This window comes from Triturus cristatus, chromosome 5_1, assembly GCF_964204655.1.
Source record: "Triturus cristatus chromosome 5_1, aTriCri1.1, whole genome shotgun sequence".
Lineage (NCBI taxonomy): Eukaryota > Metazoa > Chordata > Amphibia > Caudata > Salamandridae > Triturus > Triturus cristatus.
The window spans coordinates 996,876,723-996,891,503 of record NC_140587.1 but is presented as its reverse complement, the minus strand read 5'-3'; the positions used below and the strand labels follow the sequence as shown (position 1 = coordinate 996,891,503).

Here is a 14,781-nt window from a genome sequence, read left to right as displayed (position 1 = left end):
GATCCAATTATCATATAAAGTTGCAAAATCAACCCAGGGGAATGCCTTAAATGATCATTTCTTAACAAGAGAAGACTTCCATGATTAAACCGTTCTCATAAGCAGTTAAAATGTTTTTGGGTGATCAACTGATATATTGCACTTTTAGTCCTGAATCAATAACGTGACTTATTGTTTATTGCATATACTTCCTCAGAACAGGCCATTCCCACTGCTGTCTCCCAGTAAGGGAAAAAACTGAATTCAAACTGCTCTGTATTGTCATAAAAATCATTGCATGATCTATCACCAGACGAATTGGCTTAGTAGTTTTGCCTTCTATCTAGAAGACTAAGACCAACAAACCATAACTTACTGTTATGATGAAGGGCCCTACCTGTGCAAGGACCACCTCTGTGGAACACTCACCCAGTGCTTCTATGATCTGAAAATTACTTTTTTGTGATTCAGAAGGTTGCTAAACTGCTACTAATTCAGGCAGATTTATGGTTTGCAATTCCACTCTACTCTCCCCATGGACAAGACCTGGCCTGCTGGTTTGATTACTAAAACAAATTTTCAGTCCATAAAGCCAATTCTCTGACTGTATGGAGTGTTCCCCAAAGCTTTTACACATAGTTACCAGCATCCAATTTAACTGCTCTGATGATAAACTGTCTATGCCTTTCATTTATTTGTATGCCATGTTATATAGTCCCATGATAACAACAATAATAATGACAAGAATCAAGAGCTTTCATAGTTCACTACTCATTTCACTTAAACTTCATGGAATGGGAGCTGGAATTAAGGTGGCTAGAATTTAAATTCTAAGAGTGTGGGTGTGTGAAGATGACAACTTTGTAATTTTGTGAATTTGAGTAATTTATCAGTTCCATTCAACGTTGCCTTCAGGTGAAATTTCAAACAAAAGTAGCTTCCTAATGATCCTCGAATTTATGAAAATGTTATAAGAAACTTCTTGAAGTTTGTGAAAATCTGACTCACTAAATTTCAACACCCCAAGCAATGATGTTCAATCAATTAATCTTCTCATAATTAGTGGAGTCTTCAAATATGGAGTCTCCTAATATGAATTACGCTTTGGTACATCTGACATATTGTTTTGCTGAGAATAATTCAGTACTGTATACGATTCTGTATATGTGTGATTATTTTAAAATGTATTTTGGTATTTGAACAAACCGGTTGCTAAAAAATAAAAACAATTATTGAATCCAATTGGTTGAAGACACTTGTCGGTGGCTGGATTTTGCAATCTGAAAGGGAATTATCTGGTGGACCGACTTTTCTGTCATTCATACAAACTGTTGTCAAGACGGTTCCTGTAAATGCATTGGAACTTTTCCCTGTGGCTCCGTCAAACATGACAGAGCCGTACAGAATCTTTTCCAAAGCTTTTTTATTTTCAGATACAAAAACTGAAAGCGGGTTTTTGTGTCTAAAGATTTTAAAAACAATGCCCCCCTCACCATGGGAGTTATCTCCTATGGTGGGGCATTTTTTTAATTTTTAGTGCCCTTTGCCATCAAGTTTTATGGCAGGGAAGGGAGGTAAAAAACGGCTATATGTGTGTCCACCCTAATTGGGCTGATGAATATATAGCAAGTTCTCATAATGCCCTTAATCTGTCGGGCCGGCAGAGAAGTTTTACTACAATGGAAATGGTAGTAGAATCAGCTACGGTCAAACTATGGTCTGCCTGCTTTAAATTCAACAGGCAGATCATCATGTTGGCGGTAAGCACATTTCATCACCATTTTGATGTAGTATTATTACCGCCTGCATTTAAATAGAGCCCCCAGTCTTTTTTTTCTCACATCAGCATTGGCTGAAGGAAATTGATTTAGTCCTCGGACTAGTGCTTTGTATAATAGATTATTTAAAAAAATGTAAATGAAGGACAAGTATGTTGTTGACACATGGTAAGCACTCAGGAAGTTTATTAAATAAAATGATAGTCACTAAATTCAAGGTAGAGTGGGGTAAGGGAAAAAAACAAACAAATGGTATTAACTCTGAATGTACCTACCTAAGTAGAAACATGGAGCGCTCATTGTCAGATATGCTATGTGAGGAACAGGTTGCTAGAGCTACGGGGGAAGAGGTCACAAAATGGATGTGAGGTGTGACAGAACTCCCGGACTTCTAAAAAAGAAATACCTACAAATATGAACAGGATTAATGGTGGCAAAATATGCTTACTAGTCCTGGTTGAACTCAAACTCCTCCATCTCAAATGTTTGGGTAATTCAAAGTTCAAGCAAACTCAAAATGATTTGTGATTAAAGTTTCTTACTTATAAAGCTGTAGTTTTCCCTCCCGTTTACAACTGATGTGGCTTCCTATGTTTGCCCATTGTTGTCAGGACTTTCAGTGAAGGAAAAATTGTGTATAAATGATCATGTGCTCAAATTTGCTTTAAGTCCTGTCGTGCACTTCAGTATACACTTTGGCTGTGAAGCAGAATAAAATTATCTAAATACTGATTGTGCATTCTAAAGAAAGGGTGCTCAATAGGTGTTCTGTGCTCCAAATGTTTAAAATATACTGGTAAGAATGAGTAAAATGCTTTGTTTTTTTCTTAATTGTTGTGCTATGGTGGATTTTTAAGGGATCACTAGTAGTCGCATGGCGCCCTTGAATAGCTCATTCAGAGTTGATTTTTACTTTGCATTCTGGGGAGCTTATTTACAAGCCCATTGTGCCGCCCATGCGTCACGTTGCGTGATGCACCGGTAGCGCAAACTGCTGTGTTATATTTACAAACGCAAAAAGAATAATTGATGAAAAGAATGCAGAACAATGTCGTACATTCACCTCAGTACAGAGATCTAGGCCTCAATCCATCGTTTTTTTGCTCCCCATGTCATTCCAGTTTGAACCCAGCCATTTGCAAATCAGTCTTGACCCTGCGCCTAATGGGAATAGTCCAGCCCGAACTGCCAGGCCAGGTCCTCCCTGGACTGGAAACAAGCATCCTAGGACCGAGTTTGGAGTTTCACCTCTAATCAGCCAGGATAGCTTGACTCCAGTGGCATGGGGAGCACGAGACCCATGTTTGGGCATACCCGTCCCACTCGGGGTGACGAATGCAGAAAGAACAATTGATGGACAGAATGAAGAACAATGTCATACATTCAACCCAGTACAGAGATCTGGGCCTAAATCCATCTTTTTTTTGCTCCCCATGCCATTCCAGTTTGAACCCAGCCGTATGCAAATCAGTCTTGACCATGCGCCCAATGGGAACAGACCAGCCCGAACGGCTAGGCTCTCCATGCCACTGGAGTCAAGCTATCTTGGCTGATGAGGGGGGCCAGATCTAAATTTCAAAATTAATGTTAGAGACTATGATTGGGCCTCATGAGTCCAGAGGGGAAGAAGAGACGCCCGTAGTCAAACCTTCCTCAAGGTTACTCCCTCGCTGGGAAACTGATCCCTTTACCTGAGACTCCGGAGTCATGAGGCCCATTCATGGTCTCTATCATGAATTTTGAAATGTAAACAGTCCAATTAGGTGCCGTATAATTTGTATTTTCGCACATTTTGTTTATTGTGTTAATTATGAGTTAATGCAACCTTAAGAGTGAGTATTTTCCCTTTTTGTTCTTGAAGAAAAGCCTTGGGGTAGGGCTTAAAAATAGTAGACCTAGGAAGCGGTGGGTCATATACCTGCAGCATTTCCCAATATCCCCAGATTTTAACATATCGACTAGGGGAATTGATAAAGTCATTTTTTTCACACTAGTTAGATATTTTTAACCTTTTTCATATAAGTAACCCACTCCATTATTCCAACCAACATACGTGTAGAGGAACATTCATTGGGAAGTGCTCCGTCATCTTCACAGTTGTAGCACCCCCTTGTACGTAGAAGGGCAGGGATGAACCCCATGATGAAGCATGCCACCGTGGGGCAACCGTGGTGGGTGAGGGTTATTTAAAGAAAAAATAAATATTTTCCAGCCCTACAAAGAGGTTGCGTTTCTCTTCTTCTCCCGCAGGAGGGACTCTTTTTTGGTTATTAGATATTATAATTATTAGTATTATTACTATCACTAATAAAAATAATAACAAAAAATACAATGTCAAGATTAGCAATTGCAGTAAAGAAACAATTGATACGGACAAACTATTGATAAAAAATATCAACCCTGCAACTGTGGTTGAATATTGAATAGTTCTACTTAAAAATACAGAAACACAAATTTCAGTGTCAGCGGGCATGTTTTAGTTGAGTCCAGTGACACTGTAGTGGGTAAAATATATGTTGGTGTATACACTCTGTTAATGCTGGAGGACACAGTGCAGGGTCTACTGAAGCAGGAAGTGAAGATTCTGAGATGGAAGCAATACGTGATAAGGAGGTTATTGCATACTCGATGTCTACCACGTTTCATGAAAGATAGCTACCTAAACCACTCGAGGCACCTCTTTGCTTTTCATGCCATCTCTTTGCTCAATATATTTTCTTCTGTAGTCCACTATCTTCTAAAAGTTATTTCATTAAGTCTTGTTAAAATACGCCAATAATGCATTCCGTTTGGACTCTGTGCTTTCATATTGCTTGAATATAAATTACCCTTATGTTCAGTATACACTCTGTTGTCAAATAACATCAATGGTGTTCACTGGGGTTCACCTATCAATAAATAAAAATAAATGCAGCTAATGTCCAACATATTTTACTTCTGTAGGAATATAATTGAATGATAACAGACATTGAAGACAAAGAGAATTCTTCGAATAGTAACCATGCCCCTTGACTTTATGATTTTGTTTCAAAAATCTAAACTGCCAAGGATTTGGCAAAGCATAACATTGATGTGCATTTGGGCAATAATATACATAGGGTGCTCCATCTCTTTTATCACCACAGTCGCATTTACCCGGGTGCGGAAGAGACAGTGCCCCTAGATGGCAACCCAAACAGGCTCCTACTCTAAGGGCAGCGCATTCGTGAAAGGGAGAGGGACTGTTGAAGCAGCCACTCTGTCTTCCTCAGGGCAGGTGACAATAAAGTGTGCTTTACAAAGGGGGATAGAAATCCCTCTGTTGGTGGGTGCAGGGAGTGACTGAGACCACCTGCATGGGGATAGCAGGGGGGTCAAAGGTTCCCCCTTTTTGACCTAGGATGTCAACCTTGGGTCACTTGTCAAACTAAGTGTATGCCACCTTTTGTGGTTCACAGTCAGTTGGCCTCCTGATGGCCTCTTTGCTATGCTTCCACATTCTTAATATGGTGGGAGTGCAGAGGCAAAGTGTTCTGCTCATTTACATAGGGTCAAGCATCTTGCAAATGAGGGACCGCCCCCTTCAGATCACGCCTGTGCTACACGTGAACCAGCATGGTCTCTATCACAGAAGAGGCCGCTCAAGCACATGTGGCCCCTTCTGTAATATCTAAGTGCACTGGGGGCAGAGAACGAGGGTGCATACACCTGTTGCGCCCCCGGTGCATTTAATGTAATATAGCCCGAGGAGTTTATTAACTGCACCAGATGTGATATGTTTCTGAGACATTAGGGAATTGTTTTGCTTTGAATCCAGTCCACTGAGGACGTTTTTTTACAACTTTATACAACTGATAATCTGTATTATTTTGTATTGATTTATCTAGTTGTTGATTCCCCTAACAATGTTTGTGTACATTAAATTCAGGGCATCTGGGATTATGAAACAGTGGAAGGCCAGATTATGAGGGAGGGTTCACTGAATTATGTGGCAAGTAAAGCTAATTACGCATCACATTCTGTGCAGTATTACTTCACTATTTTCATTTACACACACATTAATTCTGTTTGCGCAACTGGTTCATCTCATTAGAACCAGTTTTAAAACCTGAGTGCTTTAATCAGCAACTCATGGGTGATGAGCTACTCTTTGCCAGTACACCTCACCACATTTGGGGCCTTATTTATGCGGCCTTACAACAGTTTTGCGCTTCTGTTGTGTCACTTTTTATGACGCATCGGCAGCGTAAATCATGCCTCCTGTTGTGCCCTATTTACAAAGTGAAGCATCTGAGCAGATGCGTCACTTTGTAAACCCCTGCTCTACATTATACCGGCGTCAGGTATAATGTATGCAGGGTGGGACTTCCCACGTAAGTAAGCCTCGTAGAATTGACGCAGTGAAATCTACTAGATTTCAATGCGCCACTTCTAGGGTGCAAATGCGTCACTACCTTACGCCTGCCTCACAGCAGGCGTAAGACTGACGCAGGCCCTTTCACATGGGGGCTTGCACCATGTAAAAGGACACATTGCTGGAGTTGTGTCACTTGTATGACACACTCCAGCAATGCGTCACTTTTGCGCCTACAGATACGTCAGAAATACTGACGTATCTGTAACTCCTTGCGATATGACGCGTCATACAGTAAATAAGATGCATCCATCATGTCACAAGGAGGGCGCACTGAGAAGTGACGCATCGCTGCTTTCACGCAGCGATGCGTCACTTCTCATAAATGAGGCCCTCGGTATCTTATAGTAACTTTAATGTTAGAAACATTTCATTTAATTTTTTTAAAAATCTGCAACCTATGCAGCAGATGGTGAATTATATGGCAGTGTAGTAAATCCAAAATTGTGTGGGCATGGCACAGCTGCAGAATTACTAACATCCAGTGGCCCGGACTTTGTGCCTTTTGCAAGGAATGCACCTGAATGAGGTGCAGGCACTTTGACAGTAACGAAGCCTATGAAAAACAGTTCTAGGAACGACAATGTTTTTAGATTTTTATGTAGCTGATGAGTGATATTCAAGAAAATATGCTAAATCCCTCCCATTCTCTGTTTACACAGGAAATTGAAGACCATGTGGCATTTTTAATAACGGTTCCAACAGCCCTCGCGATATTCTTTGCAATCTTTATTCTGGTCTGCATAGAATCCGTCTTCAAGAAGTTACTCCGTGTGTTCTCTCTGGTGGTCTGGGTATGTCTCGTGGCCATGGGATACCTCTTCATGTGCTTTGGTGGCGTCATTTCACCATGGGATCAGGTAGGATTGTGTTTTATTTTGTTCACTGATATTTAGTTTTCACTAATGGATGCCTCCATTATTGAGAGGTTAAAAATAGGTGTAGTGTAATTGTTTGGGGGACTCAAATAAAAGCTACCATATTTTGAAATGTTCATGGGAGTAGAATTGATAACGAATTAATGTGCACCATTTTTTTTAACGAAATTGAAACAATCCTATGAAAACATGAATAAATCAATGCATATGCATTGATGCACTTTTAGAGATACTGTGCAATTTTGAAAGGAGTTGGTATGACATTTCATTATGCATTATTTAAACTGCCCTAGTTTATCTCAGAGGATGAATACATGTGCTTGGAGGTCCTATAGGACATACTTTACCATGCAAATGAGAAGTCTTTCCTTGAAATTTATGATGGCAACTAGGCATCATGAAAGGAAACTAATTATGAAAGCAGGTTACATCAAACTGACTTTGATAACAATATTGATTAATAGCTGACCTTCAAATGTATTTTATATATGTATCCACTATAGAGTTACACTGAAAAATTCGTACAAACAAAAACGTGAAAAAAAGCTTTCTACATTCAATGATATCACCGAATGTAATATAGTTTAAAACACAAGATTTTAAAAAGCTAAAAGGTTCGTGGCATGCTTTCACAGAATCCAGGCCACACATTACAGGTTTATGGTATCAGGAAAAGAATCAACATGTCTACTAATAACTTGTTTTGAACTAATTAAATCTGGCAGCATTTTAAGAAACAAACATTTCTTTGAACTTGTCCAGTTATTAGGTTGATTTGACTCTTTGCAAAATGTTCAGAGTCTATCGCTAGGATTCATGAAATAAGCCATAAGCCTCATTAGCATTCAAATTATGTACATAGCTATTCAGGAAAAAAGAAAAAAAAACCTTCGGGTTAAGAAAAATACAGATGAAGGTGGTAGAGACACGGAGTATGTGACTTGGTGTTCAACACATTCACTTTTTCCGTTATTTTTGCGTTTTAAAGTGCCACTGAACATGATGCAAATACCTCAGAGCGCTATACATTCATATTTTCTGAAATATACCACTAATAGATAAACCTGCATTGAGGGCAAGATGCAAAAGACTGTGAAATAAAGTTGCAATATTACTATGAAATACAGCTTCTGAATATGCACCATTTATTGAATGGGCTGCTGAGATTTATCAAGTGACTATCAAAAGTGAAATGTTCCCATATTTGCATTCAATATGTTTCGTTTTACATGTGCTGTTTCATTCTAGATGTGGTACTATAAAAATATGTTCTATTTTATTAGACTGTGAGCTGTTATTGGCAGATATTGTATTTTGTTCCATAACAAACTGAAATTAATTTGTAAACTAAAACTCTTCACAATTGTATTTTTACCTGTTGAGATTCTGGCTTGACTTGTTTCTGGACGGTACCTTCATTGTAAGGTAAACTTACATGTGACATTTAAGACAATGAAACTCATAGTACCCAAAAACCATGTTTTGCTACTTACACCTGTGCTTTGCTCACCTAACATCATTCCGTTTAGTGTCACCAGGTTAGAAAATACATTTACATAGCGGGTAGCTATGTTGGTGAGGAAGGTGTTCAGAGATGTCTTTCATTGGCCACCTTCACTGTTTTACAATTGGACAATGTACTCTTAATACCAACGGCTATCATGCCAAGATCACTGCATGATCATGTTCAAGAATACCTAAACTGCGACTGTACTTCATTATTCATTTAGTTCCATGTCATCAAGGAGTAATACTCCATAGCTCCTTTGTCAGTTCTACCTTGGTCAAGCAATGGGACACCATAATTAGTTACTTCTATCTTGGTGGAGGATCTGTGCTGCATAAATATTCAGTCCGTTGTAACGGTATGGCACCAGCGTATCATTAATAAAATATTGTTGGGCAGATATTTTGTGTTCCAAATTGAAGATAAAAATGAAACATTGACAAGCAATTAGATGACATTTTTGTAAAGAATATTTTTGCTAACGATAATCTGATATGAAACCATTGCAACTTGGTCAAGCAACAGTAGTGCCTACTTCTTCACTGAGATCCATCTTAGTTAAGGAATGGTACTGCAGTTGTCTGTAGTTGGCTCCTTCTTGGTTAACTGTTACTGCTGTGTACATCTTTAGTTAATTACAGGTTTGTTAAATAACAGCACGGAATTAATATTTAGTTTGATCTTAGTTAGGGAACTTTATGGCTTAATTGTTAAGTTAATTCGATCTTGGTTGAGGAACACTGCTGTGTAACTCTTGCATTAGTTCTTTCTTGGTGATTGAGTTGTACTGCATAAGTATTTAGTTAGTTGCAATTTGGTTAACAAACAACAATAGAAAATTCTAAAGTTTTTTTATCTCGGTTAACAAAATGTACTACATCATTCTTGTTTAGGGAGAGTGAGAGCCGAGTTGTACTCAATCATTTAAGAATGTTTATTATAAATGCACTTGTGTGACAAATTTTGAGTTTGGGAATATAGCTGTGTTTCCCGGCCCAATGCTTTGATGCTGTACTGGTGTTCGTTATTCAACAAATATTGAAAACTCTTGTCACAACTGAGGATGGGTGGACATTCCCAGAATAATAGTTGTGGTTTTGTGGATGAAAAACTACTTCCTAGATATGTAATTGTGCTGTAAGTTTGATTATTGTCTGTTGGGTGAAATTGTAGCAGGAAAGCGAGGCATATCAAAAAAGAACTTTTACTTGGCAAGTGGGAGAATTTTCAGCCTTAAGACTTTTAGCTGTCTATCTAATTCAAGAAAGTCCCCCATGAATAATCAGATATGTAAAGTCAAGATGGCAGCAAGCAAGTCATGACAAATGGTTTATACCATTTCAAAAAGGTGTTTGAGTAAGCCACATTTAAAGGACTAGGGTGACCATATCCAGATAAACGAGTAGGACACCAATTCAGGCGGGACTGACAGCCTGCAAATTACCGGTTCCTGGTATGCATTTTTGAACATGCTGGGGTGGGACTATGTCCCCAGCATACTTCACACTGTGGAGGTGGGGCCAGCCATACAACGCGCTGAAAAGACATCTTCCACAGCGTGGGACATCAATTTAGGCAGGACTGTGTATTTAGTTTTTCCTTGTCGTTTCGAAATTATTCTTTCTCGTCTCCCCAGAAGCCTTGCTGCTTATGTCATCATGGGAAAAAGGAAGGGTACAACTGGAGTCCTTATCGGCCCTCCAATATATACAAGCTCCACTATCGATAATTTCATGACACGGGCAGTGGACATTTTATCCCAAAAAAAAGAATAGCAGAGCATCGTCTCTTACTTACTACTGCGGATTTTGCAATACCTCTGCCTTCCTGCCTGGATAATTGTAATGCTTCTGCAGGCACCCCGGGGCCTTCTCTTTTAGAGACTTCTAGCACTCCTGCACCAAATTTACTAACTGGAGCAATTGCTGATGTGCGCTTTGCAGACAAGGGACTTACCTGCAGCAAAATGCTGGGTGGGGCAGGGGGAGAAGTAAAGGTACAAGAGAATGAACCTAATCATATACATTTGCCTGATCCTGACTTAGATTCTGACCTAGACAACATGCCAATTGAAAAAATACAGAAAGATAACCCTGAAAACGAAGCCCCCTGCAACTAAGGGTAAAGCTGTGATGCGCAGGAGGACTGGTATTGAGTCGGCCCCTGCCTCTATACCTGCCACACCAGAAGATTCCTGGAAGCACTTGAGTAAATACTTAAGTGAATTGTTGGATGGTAAATTGTGCCCAGTTGTTGATCACCTCACATCCATTGAAGGTCAATTGGTAAAGATGGCTGCTGATAGGACTCCTGTTGAGCTCAAAATTTCAAAGTTCTCTAGCCTGTCCCTCATCTAATTCTGTTCCACCAATCATCCCGATCCAGGCCCTGAATTCTGAGGGCAGAGTTGCCACCAACAGTTAAGTTTTGGCCACTGAAATCAGACTAGCAACCAGCAGGGTTCCATAGAGTGACGAGAAGCAAGCCCTCCCTGTTAAGCGGGTTGCCAAGCCGGTGGAAAAGAGATACCCCAGTCTGGTTCCTCTCCCTGTGATTGGCCCTCCTCCCGCTTCCTCTCCCTATGTAATTGTTCTAGCTAATGTTTCCTGCCCCCTTGCCAATAGTTTAGAATCCAAAAGTGGTCTTCTGAACAAAGTTATACAATGGCTGAACATTAATGTATGTGGTCAATGGGATTTCTCTAAAGAGATACTTTTTGCAAGACATGTCTGGGACATTGGTGGGATTGGCAAGCAATACATTAGTGACGATATAGTCATACATTTTTGTAATCCCATGGTCGGTAATGAAATATTGGGTTTAGCCAGGGCAGGAATGGTCAAAACTAGCCCTGTGCAATTTTTGCAGCTGGGTTTTTTTATAGGCATTTGGCACTCCCTATTTTTAGGCCTGGTGAATCAATGGTGCTCAACCAAGAACCTTCTAGACCTCCTTTGCACTCGTTAGTACCCTTGCAAAATAGATTTGCGGTGCTTGCAGGGCAGGAATATAATGATTAACAGTGTAGAAGGGAGTGTGAATGTGCTGCAGCCCCGGTGAATGGTGGTGCCATTGGTACAAAGATCCAGCCTACCTCCCACTACCAATAAGTCCTGGTAACCTGGATGGGGATTTAGTCTTAGACTACACCTTGAAGTCCCAGAAAGGTATAGAAGCGGGTGTACCTGACGATGTAGGAGTTGAACGCTGCCCATGTATTCATTTTTTACGCTAGAGCGTGCCTCGCTTGGCCTCAAAGGTTCTAATTCAAGGTTGGCAATCCCTTATTTTACAATATGACATAGTATTTATTCAGAAGACATGGGAAATGAAAGAGGTGGCATTCAATGGTTATGCATGTTTTAGCCTGCCAGGAGTACCTCCACACGCTGGACATGCTAAAGGGGGATTGAAAGCCTGGTTTAAAGTAAATATTGGCTGTTCAGTCTCACCCATTTCTTCGGAGCAGGGCAAGGTTCAGGCATTTTGCCTTTGCTGAGGCAGGAAACAGAGAGTTTATATGGTGAATTTATATAATAATTTCTCTAGCAAGGTTGATTGTAATTTTCAGGGCCTATTTCAGTCATTTACGTTTGCGCTGAAAAAGAGGCTTGGGCTGACAGCCCTTTAAATTTGCTAGTGGTGGGTGATTTAAATGTCAAGTTTGGACGTTTGCCCACTCTATCATCAATAATCTTTGACCCTCTTGCTTGGGGGATTGATTTCAATGCCATGGATGCTATGGGCTATGTTCTGTTTTTTCTGTTGGCTGAGCATGACCTAGCAAACGAGGCTTCAAATTCTTCTAGTCCAACAATTCCAACTTTTATTGGTAGAGGTGCCAGGAGTACAATAGACTATGTTTTTATCTCTTAAGGACTGTCTTCAACAATCATGAGTTGTGTGGTCCTTGTTGAGATCTATAGTGATGACCATCCCATCGCAGTGCAGCTTGTGGCCCCCTTAAAGCATCAGAAGCCAAAGCTCATGTCCAATTAAGTATTCATTGTTAAGGACACAGGGCCTAGGGCGGCATTGCACTCTGCAAATATGCAGCACACTATGAGCCAGGTTGTCTGCTATAGCACGGCGTTGGTGAACTCTTGTAAACTGGAAATACAACATTCCACCTCCAAACTAAACCACTTTATTGAACCCCTAACCCAGAATAAAGGGTTGTTACTCAGACTCCTTTTCATGCTAAATCCTGGTTTGACAAACAGTGTAGAGCGGCAAATGAAGCCTTGCGTTGTTCGCTAAAACTGTCCCCAGAGATCAATGCTTACAAGCAGTCAGCATTAAGGTCTATGACCTGGCTTTAAAGAAAAGGAAGCTATCAAGGAGGAGAAATGGGAGAAAATAGTTAGTCCCCTCTAGCACTGTGTGGCCCCGTCATCCCAGGGTTGTTCAACTATCGTATATTCAACATAAATTCAGACACTGAGTGCTTTTCGTTGTTAGGTGATAATTATTTGTTTTAAGCCATCTTCTACTTGAATTCCTTAAGATCACATTGGTTTAACAATGATATATAAATCAGACCAAACTGTTAGTTCTAATCCGCCATCCAGATGCATTTTGGCCAGAAGCCCTTTGTCAGGGGGTATCAGTTCTAGGAAATTACATATACAACAAACCATGAGAAAACCATCCGATCAAAAACTCAACAGTCAACCAACACTCCCAGGTGTAGTGACTACTCAATTGGTGTACTGTGGTGACATGCATTAAAACAAAATAATATATAATTATAATGCCTAAAGAAAACACAAATTACATAGTGCTGAGCTCAAACTCCCTGTTCATGCCGTAAAAATTGAGACTACCATTTCATCCTCAATAAAATACTGATTGAGACCAGGTCAATCATGATAAACCGTCCAAGTGGTGTGCATCCTGTTTCATACCAATCGAAATAACAGTTAGTGATCTTGTTTTTATGCAGCAGCAAACATTGTGTAATGATCGCATGCAGCCTGTATCTAATTGTGCGTCTTGAAAGTTACTCGTTTACACGAGTTAGATCTCTTCATAGTTCGTACCCAACCGTGTTCATTTTTCCTTAAATACAGTGCTATTAAACTAAGTACCCCTCAAATTACACTATAAACATGCATACGTCCTCGTGTTTGTCCCCCTGGGTTCTCCACTTAGTGGTGTGTTCCAGTCGTAACTGTGCTCCCGAATATCCAGCAGTGCACACATGCTAATAACACCCTCGCAAGCGAAGAAGGACTATTCCACTGAAAACAGCGGCCATATTGTTACCAAACTACACCGGGCCATCTTAGACGAGATTCATATGATGGGATATTCATGCATCATGACAATTAAAAGGTGGTTTACATGTGAATGATCACTGGTTCTCTAATAAATCTGGTAGACCATTAAGCCTCCGCTGGGGGAGGACGAAAATATAATCCTTATGAAAACAAAAGTTCCATATTAAGAAGATTCTAGCGTTCTCAAGATCATGGACATTGTTACTTCGAGCAAGGAAATTAATGTACAGTTGAACGTAAAAATGCAAACACAAATACAAACAGGAAAAAAGTCTAAGTGTTGAGGTCCATCAACGTTAACTGCAATCAACATTATAGATAGCACAAAATGCTGCATGAGAACCTATCATGGGAACCTCATGTAGCAACCAGTCGCTTAAAGCTCTCTCAACTGTCGGGGGGAATTTTGAAGGTGGCAAATTCCTCTACTTATAAACCAATTAGCCCGGCAGTTGAAATGTACAAGTCCCAAGCCAAAGCAGCTGCATCCTACGGTGGAGAACTCTGGGGATACAAGGCGGGCACAGTAATTATTAATGTAGGAAACAATTTTTTAAGGCGTCTCCTGGCCCTCCCCCGAGGTACACCCCTCCTCCCCCTAAGACTAGATATGGGCTTACCCTCCATAAAAGACGACCTGGAACTTATGCCACTAAGGTTCTGGCATAGGCTCTGGTCTACTGCTGAGCTTTCACATTATAGACAAGAGCTTGTACATGTTATGAATATGAACCTTTGCGATGAAATCCCATGGCTAGCCTCTATAAAGAAAGAACTTTATCGGTTGGGACTCCCTGAATTATGGGAGTCTCCTGAGCAAGGCTGTCATGAGGTTCCTCGCAAACGCCTTGTGGGTATATATAGGGAGAAACGTTTTGCTTCCCTGGTTTCTGCACCTAACAAAGGGACCCTGACTGATCGATTCTTAAACTTCAAGGATTGTTATCAGTTTGAAGGGTTTATG

General features: G+C 40.3%; 1 protein-coding gene across 1 annotated transcript in view; it reads left to right on the top strand.

Moving 5' to 3' along the window:
- ADCY2 (adenylate cyclase 2) overlaps positions 1-14,781 on the top strand; it is a 3,557,286-nt gene that overhangs the window by 239,210 nt on the left and 3,303,295 nt on the right. The window contains exon 2 of the mRNA XM_085606100.1: positions 6,813-7,010. Within this exon, the coding sequence (XP_085462226.1) occupies positions 6,813-7,010 (198 nt within the window). The remainder of the gene's footprint in view (positions 1-6,812; positions 7,011-14,781) is intronic.